At 41.3% G+C, this 25,972-nt stretch overlaps 1 protein-coding gene across 2 annotated transcripts in view; it reads left to right on the forward strand.

Annotated features, from left to right (window-relative positions):
• PARM1 (prostate androgen-regulated mucin-like protein 1) overlaps positions 1 to 25,972 on the forward strand; it is a 111,786-nt gene that overhangs the window by 78,771 nt on the left and 7,043 nt on the right. For both annotated transcript variants that reach the window (XM_017852976.1, XM_017852977.1), the window contains one exon: positions 19,288 to 19,366. In XM_017852976.1, the coding sequence (XP_017708465.1) occupies positions 19,288 to 19,366 (79 nt within the window). The remainder of the gene's footprint in view (positions 1 to 19,287; positions 19,367 to 25,972) is intronic.

Below are 25,972 nucleotides of genomic sequence, written 5' to 3' on the forward strand. Positions count from 1 at the left end.
AGAGGCTTTCATGGGAGCATTTGGCCACTTAGCTGAGAAAGAGTGAGATGAGCTCATTTTAGATGAGCCAGAAGTTAGAGGGGGAAATGGAGCTGCAGCCCCTCCACTGGGTGGTCCTGTGAGAGATATGGACTGAGAAGGTCATTTCCAGACAGCACCCAGCTTGGTCAGTTGGGGTCAAAGGAATGGCCATCACTGAGGAGAGAACCACAACTTTTAACAACAATTGATGTACATCCATCATGAATGGAAACTGTGCTTGACAGCAGAGGTAGGAAGAGACAGAACTAAGATTAAAACTAAGATTAACTACGATGTGATTCCTCATGGAAGAGCTCACAATTTAGTAAGGGAAGAAGTCCCAAAGAATTGCGCATTTTTATTTCAAAGGTCCAGTATATCATAGAGGATCTCGACAAGAAAAAGAGAGACACTCAGATTGGGATAAGGGAACTAATGACAAAGGTCTGGCTGGGGAATGGGAGAACCACAGGGGGTCACGATAACAGGGCTGTTACAGGCCAGACCTAGGAGGAAAGGAGAGAGTAGTGACCAGAACCCAGAAGGAGAGGCCCAGTAGAGTTGACCACGCCAACAGGAGCAGTGACTCTTGGCTGACGAATACAACGATCTCAAGGTTAACCTCCCTCGAGTGAAAGGAATGACTACTCTGCCCTCCCTCTCCCAGCTCCTCTGATACGCAGCCAGAAGCCAACAACAAGGAGACGCACTGGTGTGGTCCATGCAGGTTGGCCTCCTAGAGGGCTGGTCAGAGAACCACACAGGGAAGGGTGGAGACTGGATCTGCAGAGGTGAAGGAGGGAAATCTGTTGACTCCTCTGTGCAGCCCATTAGCACCCTTTTTATACCTCCAGGCCAGCACTTAAAACATTGAGCTTGAATGTATATCTTCAGTCTGTCTCTGTCCCAACCCCTGCACCCCAGGCTCCCAGCGTGAAGATAACATCTCTGACACTGGTACCTGGAGCAGAGTGGGTGTTGACTTTGATGCGATATCTTAAGAACCATCTTAAACAAAGGGAGCATCAAAATACAGTGACCCCATCTCTTTTCTTTCCTAGTTCAGGCCCTCACCACCACTTGCCTGTACAACTTTTTCAGTTTTTAACCGGCCACCCTCTCTTCACTTTCTGTCCCCTTCAGGATACCTTAGACATAGCAGATTGATATTCCTGAGCACAAAATCTAAGCTTAGCATACATGAATCTCTAAACTGACACATCTACTCCTTTCTACAAGTACCCTAGTTTTATGGGCTGGATTATTCAAGGCAGTTCTGTTCTAGTATCTTGGCTTGATTTTAGGCTCTATATCTTGATTTCCTCAACTCTAGGCCAGCAGGGTCAAGAAGCCCCAAATTGGTGGCAGTTGGCTCATAAACCTGGAAGTTCATGGGAATATCACATACAGCAGAAACTCAGAATAAATGACAGAATGTTGAAATGGCTGGGGAAGAGATGCGTGGCAGATCAGAGGGACATCACTGACCAGTGCACATTTCACAAACCAAAGAGTGTTTATCCCTATGATCTACTAAATCAAAAAATATTTAGATTGCATCTACCAAGACCCTCTTCTTCATGCAAACAAGTACAAGACCTATCCTTTGAGATTTTATAGTTTAAGTAGAGAGAAAGGACACAGGACAAGTAACTCTTAATATCACTACTTAGTTTCTAATATGAGAATGAACCCTGGTAGGCAGAAGGATCTTTGGGATGATGTGATAGAACCTGCTCACTTCAAAGGTGAAGAAACTATGTCCCAGAAGTTTGAAGTGCCTCACCCAAGATCACACGGCTCAGTGGCAGCATTAGGCCCTGTGTCCAGGGCCCAGATCTCTAAGCCAAGTCAAGTCCTCTCTCACCACTCTGAATTGCTGCACTGCTCCTTTATTAGCTAGCAGACCAAGCAGCATTCTGTGGGTTTGCTCTTCAGGTTACTATTTTGGGATGCTCTTATTTAGAGATTCTTAATGTTGCCTTTAGTAGTGGCAGTAATAACACCACATTTTGCATAGCATCTTGTCTTATCCTGTGTGGGTTCACATAGTATGTTTCTATTAATCCAAGGATTCACCCACTCAACAAATATCTAAACATAGTCACCAATGAATAATTCTGAAACAAGGTGAATATTGTGGGAGTTAAATCTAACTATAGATGTTAAGAAAGGGCTCCATGATGGAGAGAGCAGGGAGCTGAGTTGCAGAAAATAAAGCAAATTTGGGCCTAAAGGGAGATGAAGGAGATTGGGGCAAAGGGAGTTTCAGGTGCTCATTTACAAAGGCAAGGAACCAAGAGCACGATCATTAAGGCTGGACACACTTGCATTCAGAATGCACCCAGAAGCTGTAAGCACTTAAGCTGCTCTTGTTGAATAATCCAGTGCCCTCCACATTACCAGGTCTAATGGTAAATTCTTAGACCTATTTCATTTGTTTATCATTTCAACTTTTATTTTAGATCAGTGGGTACATGCCCAGGTTTGTTACGTGGGTTTATTGCATTGATGCTGAGGTCTGTGGTACAATTGATCCCGTCACCCAGCTGGCAAGCACGGTACCCAATAGGTAGTTTTTCAGCCCTTCCCCCATTCTGCCTCCCTGCTCTTGTATTCTCTGGTGCTTCGACCTGGTTTGACCTGACCTGGAGCAGTGTCTGACTCAGATGATCACTGCCTTCATCTTTAAAGCACTGGCTCTGCTCGACGTTCAGGGTGTGCATCTTCACTACCTTCTGTCTCTGCTGCCTCGCTTCACTTCCTCATTTTCCTTCACTATCCAGGTCAAGCACCTCAGGCCTCCTCTCTCCCTGATCTCTCCACTGTCACTCCTGAGTGGATGACTCATGACTTTCAGTGTCATCTGTGTGCTGATAACACTGAGATGTAAAATTCTCCCCCTGTTTTACTTCACTGAACTATAGACATGTATAGCCAGCTGTCAGCCAATTCATCGTCTCCACTGGGTGGCTCATAAGCATCTCACACTTAATATGTCTAAGGCGAATTATTGATTTCCTTAACTCTCAGCCTGTGCCCCTTGATCATTTCCTGTCTTCTGTCAATTCTTCAGGCCAAAACCCTTGAAGCAATCCTAGACTCCTTTCTTTCTCATTTACTCTATATCCAGTCCATGAGATCGGGGGTGATTGCCTCTCATCCCTCTGTCATCTTTCACGTGTGTCACTTTAATATTCCTGCAACTGATCTCACTATTCACTGCACCCTTGTCGGGCAGATCTTTTCAAAACTCAGAACAGACTCCACTGTTCATCTGCCCTCACGTTCCAGTCGCTCCCCGCTCTGAATCAGAGTAAAAGCCAAAGTCTCTACCATGCCTACAAAGCTCAGCAGGATCTGACCATAGGACCTCTACCCTCACCTCTTCCACTCTCACCCTCAGACACACTGGCAGTCTTACTGCTTCAACATACTGGAGATACTCCTGTCTCAGGGATTTTGCACTTAGCATCCTCCCTGTCTAGAACATTCTCCCTCCAGATCTTCAGTGGCTCCCTCCTTTTCGTCAGTCAGGATTCTGTTTACCTGTCACCCCTGAGCAAGCCTTTATTCACTCCCCCATCTGAAATAGTAACCCCCATCACTACTGATCCCTTTCCCTATTTAATTTTTCTTTTTATCACTTAACCATTTTCTGACATCATATGATTTATTTGATAAGTTAGTGTCTGTTTTCTGCCACTAGACAGAGTCAGTGTCTGTTTTCATGCCACCATGAAAGCGAGGACCTTGTTTGCAAATAGGAAGATATGAGCTACACCCCCAACCCCTAGAACAGAGCCCAACACGTGGTAGACCCTCAATAACATCTGTTGAATACATGAATAAAACAATCAATCAACTGATATTAGGGAAGTTATTAGATCGCCCTGAGCCTTGATCCTATCATCAGTAAAATGGGATAGGGATAGTATTCACATGATGGGGTTATTGGTCGGTTCAGGTAAGATAATAAATTTATAGCATATGGCTATTGAGCAATAGCTCAATCAATGGCTATGGTTGCTACTTTACTATTATTTACTGTTATTACTATTCTGCTGGTGTGATTATCATTGTTATTATTTTATTTATCATGTTGAAGAATGCCCACCATCTTCAACAAATATTTATTGAGCTTCTACTATGAGCCAGGCATCTGGTTAAATACTAGGGATATAGCCATGAGTAACACAGTCACTTCACTCATGGACATTACAATGTAGTGTGCACATGGTGCACGGCATAGTGAGTAACCTAGTTTGGGTCCCAAGCTACATAGAGGGAGACACTGCAGATGTAGGAAGGATGCCTTCAGGACAAGCATTAGAGAACCCTAGGGAGCAGCCTAAGACAATTGGTTATACTTTCTAGGCCATTTATAGTCACCAAAGGCTTTTGATCAGGGGAAGAACATATTGAGAATCATATATTAAAAGTATTCAACTGATGGGAATATGTATGTCAAGTTGCAGGGAGTTCAGAATTGGAACCATGTATGCCAGTTTATAACTGTTTTCTGGTTTGTCATTGTCGTGCACTGATAGTAGGCACATCACTTAACTACTCTAACTTAAAAAGGCTTGGTTGTAAACTGAATACAGGAGAAGCAATCTCTCAGGTCCTTTTGGCTTTTTATACTATGGTAATTATTTATTACAATTGTCCTTTACAGAAGACATGAGGTTCATGGTCATATGAAGCATACTGAGAATATATATGTTCCAAGAATTGGGCTAGCGACTGACACAGATAGCCCTCATCTGATTCCAGTGGCGTGAACGCAGCAGTATCTGTTCTACAGGTGACAAAACAAGTCCAGAGAGACTAAGTTCTCACTTGAGTGACCAGACAGGATTGAAATCCAGTTCTGCTGACTGACCCTAAGTCAAGTGTTCCTTTCACAATGCCCATCCTACCTGAATTAGTAGAAACACAGAGTTGGGGAAGAACTGATGGGCTTCAGCATTACTGCAGAAATGAGCTAGATGGGCTAGTTGCCAGATGTTGCCAGCTGGGTCCCAGGGGTGGAGGTGCCCAGTGGGAAGAGAAGCAGATGGTGGCAGCAGCCATGCAAAATTGGCTGTGCAGAAGAAGAGTTTTGATGGATTTTCATTTTTTAGCTTTTGTTTGGCTCTTAAAGGAAGAGAGAAAGATGTGATGTGTTAAATTTGGGTCACTTTGTTTTATTAAATCAGAGCTCTTCAAGGATGAAAACTATGACTACAGTGTGTTTTTGACTCCCTGAACAAAATTGAATGGTGCTATGAACAATTTGGTGCTCAGTACATGCTTGAGGGATTAAATGACATTGCAAAACAAGTAATATTCAAAACATCATCAGTTCTTGCATATGCAAACTTTAAAATTATAATCACTGCGCTTGTTGCAAAGTGGATATTCTCTTTTGTCTGTAAAATCCACATGTACACTGGTCTTTCACTATCCTATTATTTTCATTATGAAGAGAAGCACACACAACCATGAAAATTGGTGAAGACCATTGAACATTAAATGGCTGATCTGAACCCCAGTATTTACTCAGTGTGAGCTATGCCAACAAATACCTTTAAATAAAGGGCACTAAGCAGGCACAGACATCTAGACATCTCTATGTCCATACCTGCAAGGGACTTTCAGCTCTACAAGACACCCATAAACCTTAGATTTGAAAAAAGACTCAACTTGTAGAAACGATGAAACAATAATTTTAAAAGGATACCTAGAAAATTTCGGAAGTGAAAAAATGTATATTGTAGTATGTTAATGACCATCATGTTTAACTGACATATTAAAAATAGGTTAAAGGAGAAAACAATTATTTAATTAAAAAAAAAAAAAAAAAAAAAAAAAAAAGGTGTGAGAAGACCATGGTAAACATTTCCTGGTCAGATTCTTTTAAAATGGCCAGAATGTATCAGAAAGCAATAATCTAACAAGTATAGTATCTTAGGCTCAACTTTACAAATATTAGATCATTGTACATGCCCAGGCCTGGTCCTCTTATGGTGAGTGCTGCCACCATCTTTTCAGTTCTCTCTCTCCCACTCCCTAGCTCTACTCTGTCACTGAGTACTGTTGATTTTGAACTCTTGGTAGCTCTCAAATTCATCTACTTCTCTTCATTTTTATCTCAGAGCTCCCATAATCCCACTGCAATAGCCTCCCAACTGCCCCTCATTTCCCCCCACCCACCCATCTCCCTACTCCCTGTTGTCCACACAGCGGCTAGAGTGACAATTAAACACAAATCTGATCAAGTCTCACATAACCTTACTACCACCACCATCTCAGCCCCTGGGGGCACTCCACTGCTTTTAGGGTGAAGTCCAGACACCTTCACTTTATGTGGGCTCCACTTGTCACCCCAGTGTCATCCCACAACCCTCCCCTCGCTCTCTGCACCACCCACACTGGCTGTCTCTCAGTTCCATGAGTGCCTACATCTCCCTCTTGATTTAGGGCCTTCACTCACTTGGACGCTACCTGGGACTTTCTCACAACCCATCACTTCACCTGGTTAATTCTAGCTCATTCCTCAGGTCTCAGCTCAAATAGCACCTGGTCAGAAGGTCTCTTATGGGGCCCCCTGTCCAGTGTTGGCCTCCCAGTTACAAGTTTTCACAAGTCAATCATATCTCTTCTTCACAGCATATGGAGAACATATTTTTCTTGTGTTTCATTGCCTTTGCTGCTTTTAAAGTACCTGAGAGTGGGTCCTTGTCTATTTTGGCTCACAAATATATTCCCAGCACCTAACAGTGTCTGGCTCAGTGTAGGTTTTCAATAAATGTCCAATGAATCAATCAAATCAATCAGTGATTTTGGGTGACAATATCAATCTTTAGACAATAAATTCACATATTGTGTTAGCCTCATTAATCCTGTGCTTTGAAATGAGAATGAAGAAAAATTGAACATCCTCACTGTGTCTGCAGAGACATCCCTTCGGATGCCTTTAAGCAGTGTAGATGTCTAAAGGACTTTCTGCTGCCCACCCCAAGCCCACCCCACCTCTCTTCTCACCATTCTGACTCCCTTCTTTGGCTTTCCCGTAGACTCCAGGGCTGCCAACGCTGTGGGTTGTTATAAACTCTCACTCATATTTTTTCTTTTGTGCCCAGTTCTTTTTTTTTTTCTTTCCAACTTTTATTTCAGTTTTGGAGGGTACATGTGCAGGTCTGTCACATGGGTAAATTGTGTGCCATGCAGGTTTGTTGTACAGATTTTGTTACTGAGGTAATAAGCATAGTGCCCTATAGATTTTTTATCTGTACCCTACTCCCACCCTCCACCCACAAGTAGGTCCCTGTATCTGTTGTTCCCTTCTTTGTGTCCATGTGTACTCAAGGTTAACCTTCCTCCTAAGTCAGAACATGCAGTGTTTGGTTTTCTGTTCCTGCATTAATTTGCTTAGGTTAATGGCCTTCAGCTGCATCCATGTTGCTGCAAAGGACAGGATTTCATTCTTTTTGTGGGTGAATAGTATTCCATGGTGTATATACACATTGTGTTTATCTAATCCACCATTGGTGGGCATTTAGGTTGATTCCATGTCTTTGCTATTGTGAATAGTGCTGTGATGAACATACATGTGCAAGTGTCTTCATGGTGGAACTATTTATATTTCTTTGGGTATATACTCAATAATGAGATTACTGGGTCAAATGGTAACTCTGTTTCAAGCTCTTTGAGAAATCTCCAAACTGCTTTCCACAGTGGCTGAACTAATTTGAATTTCCACCAGCAGTGTATAAGCATTCCCTTTTCTCTGCAACCTCACCAGCATCTATCTTCAACTTTTTAATAATAGCCATTCTGTCTGGTGTGAGACGGTATCTCATTGTGGTTTTGATTTGCATTTCTCTAATGATGAGTGGTGTTGAGCACTTCTTCATATACTTGTTGTTTTCCTATTCTTTAAACTTAGTTTAAACCTCAAAGTTTCCTAAAGCCAGATAAACTCCCATAGGGGCTCCAACTGTCAGATTTTATTTTAAGTAAAAATTATTCCGAATTATTGTCTCTTCTTCTTATATTTCTCCTTTGGCTCAGTTATATTACCTAAATCTTAATCTGGTTTTGAAATATTTCCAAAATATCTTTTGAGACATATATGTCAAGGTAATAAAATCAGCTATTTACTATCTATTTAGTTTGTCATGTAGTAGCAATATAACTCTATCACATATTTTAATTGTCCCAACATCACCTTTTATTACATTTGGAAAGTTTTTGTCTTTACAGAGCAATTTTCTTTTTCTGTTTCAAATGCTTTCACCAATCGCATATGATGAAAGTGGCTGTGGAAATGGTTTACTGAGAAGGTGGGATTTAACTTATAAACACAGCTGATACCATTGATATGTCAGATATGGATATGCTTGATTCCATACCCTGACTGAACCCTTACTCTAATCTTCCAACTCAAAAAAGCATGTCTTTTTAGTTATAAAATAGTTTGGCAGGGAAATGAGAATGGATCAACACCCTCCCATGATCTTTATCAGAAAGGTTCTAAAAATCGCATTTCAGAGAGTCAAGTCAGGAATATTGCATTAGGAGTGCATAAAATGGATGCTAACTTAATATTGTCCTCAGCATGCTTTGTTCCCCCTCGGGTTCAAGGATACAAAATATTGGCCAAAAGAGATGATATTTTATTTAACAGTATAATGCTTTTATTGTCAGACTCATGGCCTTCAAGGGGTAGACCAGAGGATCAAAGATGAAGGCAAATGTTAAAATTATAAAATCTCAGTAGGTCCATGGATATGGGCCATCAAAAACACTTTGCCATATTTCCATGTGGAGAAATCATGGAATCATTTCAAAGACAGGCTCTAGGAAGGCAAGAATATTAGTAACAGCACAAGCTTTGGCATCAGACTGCCTGGTTAAAATCTCACCTGTACTATTTGCTAAATGGGAGAAATGAGCAAGTTTGTTTATCACAGGTGTTCCATTTTCCTCATCTAGATGATGAGGGTAATTATAGTACTGTACCTGTTTTACAGGATTCTTATTAGGGTTAAATGAGACAAGTATATTAAGTGCCTCTTACATGTTAGCACTGTGTAAATGTTAGCTATCATTATTACAGTTGGGTCCTTAATTCTCAGTGTGGATACCAACCAGCAAGAGTTTTGACTCTTCTAGACTTTGATTTTCTTAACTTGAAGAATTAGAATGTGTGTAAAAACACTTTAAGATTCCCAAAGGGATTATTACCGTGACTATTAGATAATAAAAGTCCACTTAAGTACCCGCCTACAGCATAATACAGAAAAGCATAATCCAAAAAGTGTAAAGGAGAAAAATAGCTATGTTCACATTTGAAACAATAACAGTTTCAGAAAACTTGGAAAATCCAAAGAAAAGTGGAGTCCAAACAACTGAAGATTTCTAGCTAAGAGAAAGGCAATCTTGGGGCGTTGGGGGAAACAAAAGCTGAGCTGCAGGATTTAGCCTGGGTCCCATCTGTCCCCAAGGTTGGACAATTGAGACCTAGAAGTTGTACTCTTCCCTTAACTTGCATCAAAGTTTGGAAATTATTTTTCTTTCCAATGTTTTTAACTCCAAAACTTTGAATTCCTGAGTCTGGGAGAAATTAACACTTGGTAAATATAGTATTCAAAAGCAAGATCCTGCATGGCCTTGCTGATTAATGACATGGAGTGAGGCTAAATTTAGCTAGTGGTTCCTAGGAGATCCCTGAGTCCTTGGGACTGTAGTAATTATATTGATGTCACTGCCCTTGGCCAAGGTGTCAGGATAGGTAACCTGAAACTATGACTCTCTGTTCCCTGCCCATATTCTGTAATAAAAAAGATAAACTTGCACACTGCTTGGCAACAAGGGTTAGGACTTTGTCTTGGGCTCTTAGAAGTTCTTCCTTCTTGCTTATGTCCTCTGAACCAAGAAAATACCAGTGTGGAAGCTCTCACCTGTCAAGGTTGGTGAACTCCACAAGAATCTGAGCCTTTACCTTAGCAGACTGGATGATTTTTGCAAAGGACATACGCCAACTTTTCTCATTTATTTTTCCCTTTAGTTTTTTGTTTGTTTGTTTGTTTTCTTTGAGACTGAGTTTTGCTCGCTCTCATTGCCCAGGCTGGAGTGCAGTGGCACAATTTAGACTCACTGCAAACTCCACCTCCTGGGTTCAGGCGATTCTCCTGCCTCAGCCTCCCAAGTAGCTGGAATTACAGGTGCCCACCACCATACACCGCTAATTATTGTATTTTTAGTACAGACAAAGTTTCACCACATTGGCGAGGCTGGTCTCGAACTCCTGAACTCAGGTGATCCACCCGCCTTGGCCTGCCAAAGTGCTGGGATTACAGGCGTGAGCCACTGCTCCCAGCCCCTTTAGTATTATTTTATCCATAGTCATGCCTTGTTTTCATCACTGAAATACTAAAGAAATAGAGGAGACAGTAACAACAACAGCAACAACAAAAAGCTCTTCTCTCTCATTGTTCACGGAGATGCTGGCACCTACTGAGCAAGATGGTGGCATGCTTCCTGCAGTCCATATTTACCCCTCTAAGCTTCCTTCACAGAGATGACCTAGGAGTTGAGATTCCCCAGCCTGGCCTCTAATGTTCCTCATTCCTGACACACTCCTTTTGATCTGGGGAGCACCATTAGCACAACTGAATGAGGGGATTGATCCCGGACACTTAGCTGGAGTTGCTGTGTGTTAATCGGTTGTTCTAAGGTAGAAGATCACTGCTTTGCCTTGAGAAAAGGCAATGAAGAATATCTCTCATTATTCTTAGAAAACCAGTATAGTTCACATTACAGGTGTCAAAAGAGAGCTGAGATTGAACAACCTGAACACACAGTTAAAATAAATTCCAAGTGGAAAAGAGGCTTCATTCGTGTGGGAAAAGATTGTAATTCTAAGTGAAGTGAAGAAACCTTAAAACCATGGTAACCAAGAACTGTGCTGACATGTGTGCCTGGTTTGCATTAATTGCAAACGTGCGCTTCCCAGGTCCTTAAAATACAGCTGATGTGCCCCTATGAGAGAGGAATGAAGAAAGAGGAAACAAGCACTGGGCTTGTGCAAGAGCAAGTATTTTATTATCTCAACCAAGATTAATATTTCTAGCATACATTTTTAACTACAGGTTTTAGGTAGGTAACATCCTTTTAGATAAAAGTGAAGCCAGTCTCTAAACCAGGTCTTCTGAAGACATGAAGTGGAAACATAGATGTTGGGATCCTACCCCACAGTTCGAATCCCAATTCTGCCCACTAACTAGCATGTAGATAACAGTACAAACATGAGGTAAAACATTCCAGCTGTGATAATACTTGGCTAATTTTGATAAAGTTTATCTCTGCCACTCTGTGTAAACAAATGACTAGTAACTTAATGATGTAAATATTTTGAGAGAGGAGTAATGGGGAAAAGGGCTAATTTACTTATTTACAGGGACAAGCTTAGGTTGTGTTAATTAAAAACACTTCTGTAGCATACTTTTATGCAAGCTGTTTTCTTTATAAAGATGCTTTCTTTTTGCAATGTAACTACTAATAAAGTTTAGGTTTTTTAAAGTAGCTGTGCTTCAGAAGAAATCAGAGTGATTTTGTGAATCACTTACTTTGGGCCTAGACAAATAATAAAGTATAATGTGGTATACCTGGCTTTAAGAGACTTTCAGTCTAGAGAGTAGGCAGAACGTATTCTCATAAAACCACTGGTATTACAGTGTATTTCATACATCTACGTCTTATATGTATAATATGCATAACCACCCACAGCTACATATGGCAGTATGAGTTACATACTAAAATAAATTTACTAAATTGTCCCATACACAATAAGACAGCAAATGTCTAGAAAAAGAGGACTCAAGATAGTGACTGTCATCAGGGATGAGTTCCAAGAGAAAGTTGGACTTGAGAAGGATTTTGCATAAAAGGTGCATCCTTCTTCCCAAAGCATTTCCATGGTCCCTGCTCCCCAAACTATCAAGCCAAACACCATGATCCCTGGCTTTCAGAGTTTTTATGATTTGGTCCTGAGTACTCAACCATTTACATGATCTCTGTTAATTTCCATTATGCCTTCTTATATAGCCTGTGGTCCTCGTTTTGTCACTTAGTCAGTCCTGCAGCCTTTCAGTCTCCTAATCCATAAAATGAAGGCACTGGCCTCTACAAAGATCTCAACAGCCCTCTTTGTTCATGCTAATTTACAAAGCATTTCATCTCATTTGATCCTTTCAGTAGCCCTGTGAGGTGGAGAGGACAGGGATTAGTCCATTTTTTAGATAAGAACACCAGTCAAGGTGCTCTGTCTTTAAGCCCAGTGCAAACCCTTCAGGCCCATAAATGTTGGGTGTCTGGTCTCCTCTGAGGTGGTTCCTGCCTCGATCCTCCATTGCTGTCTGTCCAAGTCCTGCCCCATCCATCAGAGAACAGCTTCATTCCCAACTCTTTCCAAGACTGCTCCAGACTTTACAGGCCCACCCACCTTAGTTACAGGCAGAAATACAGAGGCTGGCACTACTCACCTCTCTTACCTCCCTGCCTGTCTATCCATCCAATCCTGCACACCCCAGTATGGTTCCTGGGGCCTGACACTTGTCTCTGCCATGGAGTGGTGACACCTCAGGGCCCTGGCCTATTGAGTCTCTACACCCCACACTGTCCTGGCTTAAAGTGAGCCCATGGAGTTCATTCAGGAGAAGCTTGTAGGGTGGATTTGGGGTAAGAGGGAGGAGACAAGATGTGCTTCCCCTGGCTTGGGGTAGAATGGAAAGAAGAATAGAATGAAATCCAAGCAGACAAGGCCAGAAGACAAAGAGACTTTCAATAATGGTAAAATTAGGATCTACCTAGGTTGCAGTGTCTAAGATCTGAGAGCTGAAGTTTTCTTTTCTAACTTTCTCTCCATCTCACAAACTATACCCTACTCCCACTACCGCCCCACTAGAAGCAAATTGCAGTTACCATATACCCTGGGTTATTTAATACACTGAAATGAACAGCATTTGGCAGCATTCTGAGCAGTTATTTTGCACCACAACACACACTAGGAACCAATGACCTGAACGATCTAAGGCTGCTGTTCTAGAACTGTTGTCTGCTTCTAACTAGCCCTCTTCCCAATTAATTTGAATTATTGAGCTTCAATCTTCCTTCACCAGTATGTACAAGAGGACCCACGCCATCACACAGCCTAAGGTAGGCCCTGATTCCAGGGCAGCTAAGAGAAAGCAGACAGAGGATGCATCAAAGCTGTAGGTTTTATTTTAAAACAGTTGAAGATTTAGTACTAGAGCCCAGGGTGGCAGGAGAGCCTAGTGGGTAACACATGGACTCTCGAACCTGTGCTTGTATCCCAGTTCTTCTACTTAGCAGTTCTGTGGTTTGGGTCCTTAGCATCTCTGTGACTCAGTTATCCCAACTGTAAAATGGAGATAACAAGAATACCTACTTTATGGAGTTCTCATGGGGATTAAATGAACTGAAATAAGTGAAGCTCATAGAACAGTCCCTGGCACACAGTAAGTAACAGGAAAATGTTAGTTGCTTTTATTTTTGTTGTTGTTTATTTCTCTTGCTATTACTGTTGTTCTTTGGAGGAAGGAGACGTGATCTGATACTCTTGCTGTGAAAATGAAGAGCCTAGCATAATATATAGAGATTCAGTAGGCACAGAGTTCTAACTGTCAAGCCCTCGCCAGTCACCCACTTCCCTCCTCCAGCACATCCACAGACACATGCTTTTAAAGAGAAAGAATTCCTCTGACACAAAATGTTCCTTCCCTCTTGGTGACCTTGACTGAAGGAGCCACCACACACTCTGAAGTGGCCACCTGCTCCTCTTCTCCAATTCTTACCTAATCTCTGGACCAGGAAGTGGGAAGAAAAGAGCAAGAATATTGAAAAACAGTCAAGAGGTTTGTTAAAGACTCTTCTCAAAATAGATCAGAGGCATGCACACATACTCAGGAACTTGGTCAAGTATTTACACGCACCTTCTGAATAAGCTGACTGGTGAATTTTCAAGGAGAATGTGGCTCAGGAGTCATCTATGGATAGCAGTGAGACACTCACCTCTTTTTCACCTCTGGAAACTTTCCACCATCACCTCCTCCACCCCCAGCTCTCTCAGAGCAACAAAACTTCTTTAAAGAGCCCAGCAAAGTTCTTTCTTCAGAGATTGTTTGGGTTCATCCCATCATGTCCTAATATTTACGTTTTTGATACAATTGGCGAATACTAATCTTTCTTCCAAAGAGCTCAAATAAAATGTTTATTTCATGTTTAAAGTGAAATAAAAAGAAAATCTCTCAATGAGAAGAGTCCCTAGAGGAACATTTGAGGTTTGAGAATATTGCTAAGCCCAGGAATATAGAAAGACCCTTTTGGTCAAGTGAGAGGCAGGAGGCTTAGACATGAACAGAACCCCTTCTGAGTATGTGAGAAAGAAAAGGGGCCCATGTGTGTGGCGTGCGGGCCCGTGGGGATGTGTGAGTGTGGGAAGAGAGACTCTTAAATGATGCCACACATTCCTGGACTGCCTCAGGGATAGAACAGAGCTAAAGCAGGGAAAGGAATAACCCCGAAGGCAGCCTCCTTCCTCAGGGTTGTGGGGGAGTGGAGTAGTGGCCAACCAGGCTGACCAGGAGTTTGCTCTGGCTGCTTCAAGGATGTTATCTGACTCTATTTAGACAGTTATTCCTTGATATGGTTTGGCTGTGTGTCCCCACCCAAATCTCACCTTGAATTGTAATAATCCCCATGCATCATGGGAGGGACCCAGTGGGAGATACTTGAATCATGGGGGTGAGTTTTACCCATGCTGTTCTCATGATAGTGAAGATCTGATGGTTTTATAAAAGGGAGTTACCCTACCCATGCTCTCTTGCCTGCCGCCATGTAAGATGTGCCTTTCACCTTCCATCATGATTGTGAGGCCTCACCATCCATGTGGAACTGTGAGTCCATTAAACCTTTATATATATATATATATTACCCAGTCTTGGGTATGCCTTTATTAGCAGCATGAGAATGGACTAATTCATTTCTAAATGAACTCTCCTCCAGCTAACCACCTTGGTCACTGTTGGGGACTTTCAAGTGCACAGTGAGAAGGACAGGGAGCTGGGGAGGTAGGACCACAGATGTAGTCATAGGAGTAGGTACTCAAGTAAGAACTGGAGCAGGTGATTCCAAGGTGAATATGTGGTGAGTCAGCTGTGTGGAAACTTTCTTAGCACATCTATTAAGGTAAAAAAAAATTTTCCAGTAATCTTTTTTAAGCTAAAATTATATTTGTTTATTCAACATTAAATACATCAGTTAAGTATCCACTGTGGGCCAAAGATGGTGCCTTAAGCTAACAGTGCACAAAGAAATGGGAAGAGATGCAAGATAGCCACGAATAGAATTGACCTAGGGAAGCATATGAACATAACACAGAATGATTGAAAGAAGTCAATGCTGAGACCTGAGAACACACAACAACACTGTAATTTATTCAGGGGTGTCAAGGAAAACGGCTCAGAAGAGTTGATATTTAGCTAGATGATGAAGAAGAATAGGAGCTGGCCAAGCTAAGAAAAGTTAATGATTAAAAATGCAAAACCTGGATTAAATAGTACTGGGTCCAATTGCTAGTTCAATCATTTACCACATGTAAAACCTTAATCTCTCTGAGCCTTAACTTCCTCATCTATAAAATGGGAACAATTCTTCCACCTTGTAAAGAGAATTAAATAAGATGATAGCTATACAGTTTTGCGCACAGTCTCAGCCCAACGTAATCACCTGCAAATGGTAGCTATGGTTATTCTTTAGCCCGTTTATTCTGGTCCTGGGCCATTAAAAAAAAAAGTGGCAAAATGCAACCCTGAGGAATTCCAGACTTCAGGGAGACCAAAAATCAAAGAGGCTTTGGTTCACAAGCCTTCACCAACCCTTTGGATAGGCAGAACATGTTGGTAGAGTGAAATGTGCTAGCACAGTGGAATGTTCTTGTATCTTGGATTATAAAACATATAGATAAGTTTCCTCCAGTTCTTAATTTCTGCCCATTCCAGGGCTTTATCACATGAGTCACACCCACTCTCTAACTTACAAATCCCAATGAGGAAGAAATGAAATGCGAGCCACCTTCCCGGTGTCTCCACTCCCAGTGCACTGCCCATCAGTGTCCCGCACCTTCCTCATAAGGCAGAGGCTCCTCTGCCCCCAGCCACACCTTCCTCATTTTTTCTCTCCCTTCCTCATATTGAAAAATGTAAGAGGAGGAGGAGGGGAATTCCAGTTTAGTTTAAACAAAACTCAGGGGGAAATGGCATTTGTTTTCACAAGGAGGAAATAAAGCCTTTTCACTCACCCTATAAAGTTGTGCTAACATGGGCTTAGCAACCCCTTTATGTTCCCAAACTGTAATGCCCTCAGGTGTGGAACTTCCCAGGGCTGATGTTACCAGCTGCTTCTGAAAGCAGCCACTGCTGTGGAGGTAACAGCAAGCTCAGGATACAAGATCTTCTAGGCTCAGGGCCAGATAAAGGTTTTCTGCTTCTGGAGGACTCTTGTTCCCATGGCTGGCATCCACTGAGAAGAGTCAGTGGGTAGCAGAATAGTTAATACAGTGGTTCAAATATTTAAGTACTATCTATTTTATCTTATACCATTTGGCCTTATATTGGGCTGTACAAACTCTCAGAAGTGCCCCTTTGCCCAGCTGCCCTCAAGGGCCCATCAGGAGGAAAATAACTGGCTAATTCCAGCTCTGGTCATATAGGCTGTCTTCTATGGACATGGTAGGGTGACGTGGAAGAGCCCCATTTGAAGACTGGGGGTAAACTTGGAGCTAGAGAGCCACCCATTACATGGAGGAGAAGGTGGTCACTCTATCACTTACAATCCAAAAAAAAAAAAAAAAAAAGAATGCACTTTAGTTGGAGAACCTGCCTGATTTATCTTTAGAAAGAGGTGGTATATAAATAAATTCAGTAAATCACAAAGTTGGAGGGGACCCAACTGCTAAAGTTAGAGAAGAATCTCTGAAAAAGGCCAAACCTGTGATTTTCTGTATTAAGCTATCCCTGGAGCAAGAAAGAAGAGTCTTGCGGAAAAATCAGCTATATTCCTTCTTTTTTCTTCCATTTTCAAAAAAGAGAAATTAAATTACAAGGTCAGTTTTTTACACTGCTCTTAATTGCAATGACTGTATCTTTTTGAATCTTAAAATACTCCTATCACCTTACCCTGTGGTTATAACCCTCCTTTCATAAGCTTTTCAAAGAGCTATTACGAGGCTTCAGTGAACTTTGAATTGTTCTAATTTCAACACAGTTTAGAGGCCAAGAAGCCAAGAGGAGTCTTTCAAAATAGGAGTGGAGGTTTTCCAAAAGGGGAACTGACCTCGGATGTTCTCTGCTTGACCCAGTCTGCACATTTGATCATTCAGTGCCATAATTCTGTCTTTACAATAGAAAAAAGGGAAAAAGAATTATTCTGATAATTACCTTAATCTGGCTCAAAATGATTCCAGGAGCAAAGAAATGGATCTGTGAGTGTTCAGAAGCTTGTAAGCTCTGAAATGGTTAAATATGATAAGTCTTCGTAGACACAACAAGCTCTGGTCTCAGTCTTAATGTTAGCAATGATTTTTTTTTATCTCTCTTTTAGAAATTATAACTAGCAGGAGCATGGATGTCTGATGTAGCATTCTTTCATCCAAAGCTTTTGAGAAGTTACTAAAGAATTAACAAGTGGACTGATTGGCTTCTTAACTGTGCTATAATTCTTTTGGTGGGAAGGCTAATAAAGCGAACAGTAACAGGAGCCATTCATAACTAGCAGACAAAAATAAATAAATAAAAGAAGAGATACTAAAATAATCTACGGTGATAAATCTCCAAAAATGTGGGGGAGAGTCATCACTTTTGAGACCTAGCACACAAGAGATGAGAATTGGTCCAGGATCATATATTTGCATAGTGCTTTAGACTGGTGCACCTGGCATCTCATTTAATCCCCTTAAAATCATGCAAGATGGGTAGAACACTCTTATTCCTCTGTCTCAGCAGGTAAGTAGTATAAGAGTCATCAGGGTTAAGTAAATAGTTCATGGTCACACAGCTACTAATGAACCACACTTGAATCCACATATTCAGACTCCAAATCTCTTGTGCTCTTTGCAGTGTGTTTAAAAGAGTCCAATTCATTTGTTGAAGTACTAGTAAATAATTTCCCAGTTGCCTAAAAGAGTACATGGGGTCCCTAACACCAGCTTTAGTGCCAAAAACTCACTTTAAGTATTAGGGCACAAGAGCCCAATTGATTCTTGCCATTTTTAAGGTGAAATAAAACTAAAGTATATTCATTATTAATGCAAAGCTCACACAAAAAGCATGTTGTGCTTCAAAGTAGTATTTGGAGGAGTTATGGTTATTCTTACATGGGTACATGCTCAAAGAGTTTTTTTAAACTGTCCATTAATAGTTGCTTTTGGAACCAGATTTCAAACTACGTAATAAAACATTCACGTTACTTTATATCGCACCAGGATATTTCTACAAACACAAAATAGTGTTACCTATCAGACCTGACCTTATTCTATATATCAAACTTTGCTTTATCCTCTATAAAACCAAATTTACTATTCAAGAATGAAAACTGAACATATTTCCCACAGAAGAATGTTTTAAAATGCTTTGACTTGATTGCCTTATGAAAATTAGTGTATTTCCTACCAAGGCAACCCTTTTAAAGTGGATACTGCTGATATTTTTATGAAAAAACCAACCACATTACTTTGTAGTGACCCTTGAATACAACATCCTAAGTCTCTCAATATTTCACAAGTAGTAGAAAGAAGAGGCAGAGCCCATAAAAGAAGAAAATAGGACAAAACGAAATGTAAAACCCACTACCCCTGCAAACAACAGCAGCAGCAACAACAACAGATTGATGTCATTCTTAAAAAGATATTCAAAATATGACTAAGTGCTCCTCTCTGAATTCCAGGTCAGCCAAAAAATCTTGATAAATATTGACCATTTACCTAATTTCACCTGCATAAAAAGTGTTTTGGTAACAGAGTTAAGATCCTGGGTTTTATTCTAACTGTGAATGTCATACAGAATGATCTGAAGTAGCTTTTTCCCCTTTCAGAGAAAAGATGGGATTAGGCAGAAGGTGGATACTACCTATGCAGGCCAAAGTCACGTGATGCCCCATATCCTCATGTATCTTCTTTTTTGTGCCCTTCCTCCCCCACAGGCAGCATCGCCGCCATTACCGTGACAGTCATTGCCGTGGTGCTGCTGGTGTTTGGAGTTGCAGCCTACCTAAAGATCAGGTGAGATGCAGCTTACTCTTCTCTATAAAGAAAAGGATTCTGTGTTGTTGGGCTCTGGTTCTGAGCACTGTTTTGCTGGATACTTGTTCCTTAATAGGTATCTGAGCCCTCAGAAATATTGCCAGAGAAGTGAAAAATGGCAGGTGTTCTCCTACTTCGCACAACACAGGTATAGATGTACCTTGGCAAAGTAGGAGAAGTAAGCTGAGATATACAGCATGATGATGCCATGGAAGAAGAATTAACGTGGAGTTGGGAGACTGAAGCCTAGGCTCTCTGTCCTGAATGTACCTCATTACCCTGGGAAAGCCACGTGCCTCCTAAAGCTCACCTATTCTCATCTGTGAAAGAGGGTAGAAGGGTGGGATCAATGGTTCCTAAATTCTGATGTTCTGAATACCGAACTGTGGATTTGTACCCAATCTGTTAATGAGTTCTCCACTGATTCTAATGCAAAACGTAAAAAAATATAAGGAAGGTGTGGCTTTTCCTATAAAACTATTTTTTCCCCTGTGATTATGTCTTTATATTTTTGGTTTTAAAATATCTTGTCTCCTATGACATTAAGTGATAGTAGCTGAGATTTTACTTTCTTTAGCCTAATAGGAAGTTGCAATACTCTGTGAGTCCTCCATTTATGTCTTCTATTGCTCTGTGAAATCAAGTCTCAATACCACATTACTCACAGTCTCTGAGTGTCCTTCCAGCTGTAATATGCCAGATAGCAAGTGACAGTCTTATTTCCCAGTCTGTGCAGTGCCCATAACAAAGGACAGAAAGACACAGGCTGCATGGTGAGGACACTCACCCTTGACCTCCAATTCGTTCTCCTCTCAGCAGCCAGAACTATTTCTATGTAAGCTCCTCTGCCCTGTCACTCCCTTCCTGAAAAACCCCGGTGGCTCCCCTTGCACTGAGAATTAAATTGTAACTCCTCAGCATGGCCCTCAGTTATCCTGGACCATGCCTACCTCCCTCTTTCCAATCCTCACATCCCTCTCTCCCTCGGAAGCCCTGAGCTCCAGTAACTCCAGCTCCCTCCAATTCTTAGGACACATCAGGTTCTGTCCTTCCTTCCCCAGGCCCTGGGATCTTGCTAGTCCCTCCCTGAGATGCTTTTCTTCTAGCTCCTTCTCATGCTGTGTACATGGACTTTCATCTCACTTCCTTTGAGAGATGTCCTTTCCAGTTTAGGGCCCCTGTTATTTACTCTCTTAGTGCCTTGTTAAGTCCATCCTGGCTATGACCGCTGTCTATTATTTTATTTTCTAGCTATCATTTTGTTTTTGCATATGTGTTGCTTGTTTATTGTCTCTTTTCCCCACAAAAAATGTAAGGTCCTTGAGGACCTGGATTTGTCTGTGAGGACAGTTCTAGGGACCAAGACGGTGCTTGATATATTGAACAAATAAGCAATGAAACATAAGGACACACAATCCCATGAGCACTGTGGCACACACACACAGACACCTCTGACTTGTCCCCCCAGCAGCCATGCTTCTTCCTCAAGAAGCTGCGCCACCCTGTCCTTCCCTCCTGCCCTTGTTCCCATGTAGAGCTCATGGATATGATTCCTCATCTCAGAGCACACATCCACTCTGCTGCTGCCTCGTCTCATCCCCGCTCATCGCCCAGCCCCACCCAGTGCCCACTGGGAGCGCTTCCCTCCTCCTTCCCTTTTATCTCCCTCCATCTTGTGTTCTAAATGTGCACCAAATTAATCTTGATAATGTCAAGTATGAGAGTGCCTTGCAATATCACCTGCATCAATGATACAAAGAACAGGAAAGCCAGGTTTTGAAGAGAAATTGGAATGAAAGGGCCCGCATGATCTGTTTCTAATAAAATATTTTATAAAAGCATCCAGAAGTTTCCCCCAGATTTAAAAAAATATTTCTCTTCATTAAGTCTGCATGTCCTTGAGCACTCAACTTAATTTTATAAATTATGTCTTACTGAATGGTACCTTTTTCCATCTGGTTTAATTATTAGTTTATTGCTGCAGATACACCATATTTTAATTACGAGTTAATTTGGCTTTTATGAACTACTCTGGGAACCTCGTTTCCATTTTATAACAAAGTATCTGTTGAAAAATATGTTCTGCCCCTCCTCCCCAAAAAGGAACTTACACATAAATTTTAGAGTCATTTTAGAATCACCAATGGTGAGTTCCTAACGGGCTACAGTATCAAAAATATGACGTGTGGAGTGAAATAGAAACACTTCCTTCTTGCTACACACTTCCCCAAAATGGTGCAGAAATAACTGGAAGGACTCTTCCTCTTCACTTTGGCAAGAATTCAAGTTTACCACCTCTAAACTCACACTGCTATACACAGGCAGTCTAAAACAGTGATTAATAATTCAGACTCCAGAAGCAGGGAGACCTCAGTTCAAATCCTAGCTCTACTACTTCCAGCACTGTGACCTAGGCATGTCATAGAGCACCACTCACCCTCATTTCCCTCACCTGTAAAATAAAGGCAGTAGTTTCTACCTTGTAGCTTTGTTTGGGAGCAAGTACATAGCACTGCCAACATCATCATCATCATCAAAGTGGTAGACTGGAAGGAGGCCCGGGAAGACAGTCCTTGATAGACAGCTGTAGAGCGTCAGCCATGTGCCGGTCCACATCAGTGATGTGACACAGTTCTGCCATCACAGAACTTACCATGCTTGGAAAATTTTGTTAGCAGGCCATTACAATTTGCTCTGATGAGTGCTGATTAAAATTTTATTTTAAGCCATATTTTCCCCAGGCCTTCAGAGCACCAGATAAATTAAGTAAATGATTAAATTGAATAAATCATTATTATTCTTCCCCATTCAGCTTCTGTCTCCTAAATATAGTAAGATCCACAGTGGCATAAATATAAGGTTGCTATTTAAATATTATGCTACTTAAGTTTAAGCACTATAAACTTAAGAATGAATGGATACAGTTATTAGACCCTTAAGGGGTTTCAGAAACCCCCTAAGGAAAGCCCCTTTCTGCTTCTCTATTAATTATTTCGGTAAAATGATGACAAAAAGAGATTAATCGTTGTTATGAATCTTAAGGCTGTGCTAAAACCCCTTCAACTGTTATTTTGCCAGATTGTCGGAAAGCCCCATTAATCATTCATCAAAAATACTTCAATTGACATGTGTGTGTGCATGTATGTTCCTAAGGATAGGCTTTGCTTTGGTTGGGAACTTACTCTTCTTTCTTCATTCCAGATTTCTAAAAACAATAACATAACAAAAAGTCTGTTTTCTGTGGTCTTTTAGCTGGTTTGGCTGGAGCGGCAAGTGACTAAAATCACAACCCATAGGGAGCCATTAGCTTCTGACCTGCAGCCATAGGATATGGCCCTGGCCCAGCCAAGTTCTCTGCAAATGCAAGGGGAGAATCTGCTTGAAAAGGCAGCCTCATGACGAGAAAAATAGAATGCTTGGCAAGCTCTGCTAACAGTGGGCTGGGACTTTTCACCTTTCTTCCCAAATCCTCATTTCCTCTAAAGACATTGTAAACTTAAGAGCCATCTGCTTTTCACACTCCCTTTCTCCAGGGACCCATGACCCCTAGTTTTGTCACAGTGACCCCTGCCTGGAGAACCACATCTTTTTGTAACCTGAGCCACTTTTGGATGTGACTTATGAAATGAACTGCCCTGAACCCAGGGTCCTTCTTGGTTTATGACCCCAGCTTTTAACCTGCAGCAGTGTGGTGTGGAGGGAAAAATGTGAGCTTTGCAGTCAAGTTTAATGCTGACTCTTCTACTTACTATTTAGGTGGCCTTGAGCAAATTATTAACTCCTTGATCCTCAATTTCTTCAATGTGCAAAAAATAGAGCTAATAATATGTATCTTTCAAGGTTGTTTTAAAGATGAAATGAAGTAATGAATGCAGAGTAACTGGAGTGACTGTAGCATGGTGACTAAGAACATGCACTCTGGGACAAGTTTCTTTTATTTCTTTATTTTTTTTTTTTTGAGATGGAGTCTCGCTCTGTGGCCCAGGCTGCTGGAGTGCAGTGGTGTGATCTTGGCTCACTGCAACCTTCGCCTCCCGGGTTCAAGCAATTCTCCTGCCTCAGCCTCCTGAGTAACTGGGACTACAGGCACACACCACCACATGTGGCTAATTTTTGTATTGTTAGTAGAGACAGTGTTTCACCATATTGGCCAGAATGGTCTCAATCTTCTAACCAGGTGATCCACCTGCTTCGGCCTCCCAAAGTGCCAGGATTACAGGCATGGGCCACTGCGCCCAGCCTGGGGCAAGTTTTTTAACCACTCTGTGCTCAGTTTCTTCATGTAAAATGAGACTATAATAATAATAGTACCTAACTCAAGATTGTTACAAAGATTAAATTATGATACATATAAACGTTCAGTGCCTGGTATGAGGTGAGAATGATGGAAGGGCAATTACCATTACTGCTGTGGTCATTGTTAGAATAGTGCTTAGTAAATAGGGACTCAGTAAACTGGTAACCACCAACACATAGGCTGTGAGGTTGGGAGCGCAGTGTCCATCCTACCATTTCCATTCAGTAGGCGTAGGAATTCAAAGGAGAGGGGAGTGGAGGAGGAGAAAGATGGCACAACAGCTCATTTCCTAATTGAATATTGATATGGCAGTCTTCCATGTTCCAGTTTGGCAGTTTCGTTAGTGCTGTTCTGAAACGCCTGTGAAGTTGCATCCATGTTACACATTTATAAATGGAAACTATCTCTGAGCAGTCTTTATGCCAGGGTTTGTTTGCAACTTTAAAAGAAAGCAAAGGCCCTGCCTGCCTTTTGCAGAAGTGTCTTTAATTAGTGATGATTGAAGAATAAGGTAAGTCTGTTTTGATTTGTTTAAGTTGACTCAAAACTGTTCAACCAAGAGATAATCTCCCTACACAGGAGACCATATCTGCTAAGACCGGTGATGTGGATGTTGCTATAATTAGGTGTGCTAGTGACCCAGACAGACTACATGGGGTATTCTCTTCACAAAAATAAATGCAATCTTAGTTTATAGACCTACAACAGGACCTGTCTTTTAAGACGTCTTGTTAGACGTCACCTATTTTGCTTTATGTCTTCCAGTGATTGCATGTTGTACAATTGGATACCTTCTGGTTGTTAGAGTAGGCCCAGCCAGCCGAAAAGCCTGAGATCTTCTAGAATTTGTTATACACAGTTGACTTTTTCAAGTCACCTTTTGGAGTTCTTTAGGTCTTGTTTACTCCATTTTCTCCCTCAGTGGTTCTTAAACTTTAATGTGCATAAGAATCAATGGAAGAGCTTATTAAAAACACAATTCTCTGGGTCTCATCCCCATAGATTCTGATTCAGTAGGTCCAGGAGGGGCCCTTGCATTTACTTTTCTAACTAGCTCAAAGGTGATGCCAGTGCTGCTGGTCCAAGGATCACACTTTGAGTGTTTTACCCACTCCAAACACACTTTCTGCTGTAGAGTTTCTCAGAGAGATTGCCTTGTTGTTTCATATATATTTCAGATATGTTGTCCTGTTTCAGATATATTGCCTTTGTAATTTTGAACATGCTGATCCTTCTGTGAGAGGTGATTGGTTCACCCCTTTCTCATCTGGCTAATTTCAAGTTGTCCAGCTCAAGAGAGACCTTCTCTGGGAAACCTTCTCCCACCTCTCCATACTGAGTTCCTTGCTGTGCATGCTTCCCTCATACCATGTGCTTCCCTGTACTGGAATCAGTGCATTCTCTACCAATTTCCTCCACTAGAACAATGTCAAGTCCCTGTCATAGTAGTTGCTTAATGAACATTTATTGGATGAGTTAATGAGTCTGAATAGGAAAGTTTGTGGGTGCAGCAATAACATTTGTTTACTCCTAATCAAGAAGAACCAGGGTTTGGGGAAGGGGAAGCCATGGGAATCTGTTAAACCACACAGACTTTTACTAGCTACCTCATGGCACTGAACTAGTTTACAGATAAACAGATGTGCCAATGTGTAGACCATTTCTGTGATGATTGTCTGCCAATAGTAGGCCATCTGACCTAGAGAGAAAGTTTAACATGCTCACTAATTATTGTCCTCTTATCACACATACAAAAAAAAATGTGTTTGTCTTACTCTTACTACAATAGTATCCAGTTTATCCAAACCTGGCTGGAATCCCTGCACACCCAATTTTTCCTGTTTAAGCTCATTAAGGTGGTAAATAAGCCCTATGGGTTCAGTACATTCCCAATTTTGGTTCATCCATATCTCTTGTATATCTTTCCTCACTTATCAGCATTTTACTCAACTCACTGTTTCTTCAATGGGAAGGCAAAACAACAACAACAACAAAAAACAGGGATTACAATTCTAGTCTCTGATAAAACAGACTTTAAACCAATGAAGATCAAAAAAGACAAAGAAGGGCATTGCATAATGGTAAAGGGATCAATGCAACAAGAAGAGCTATTTTAAATATATATGCACCCAATACAGGAGCACCCAGATTCGTAAAGTAAGTCCTTAGAGACCTACAAAGTGACTTAGACTCCCACACAATAATAGTGGGAGACTTTAACACCCCACTATCAATATTAGACAGATCAACGAGACAGAAAATTAACAAGGATATTCAGGACTTGAACT

This window comes from Rhinopithecus bieti, unplaced genomic scaffold (genome assembly GCF_001698545.2).
Source record: "Rhinopithecus bieti isolate Rb0 unplaced genomic scaffold, ASM169854v2 scaffold_35319, whole genome shotgun sequence".
In the NCBI taxonomy this organism is placed as follows: Eukaryota; Metazoa; Chordata; class Mammalia; order Primates; family Cercopithecidae; genus Rhinopithecus; species Rhinopithecus bieti.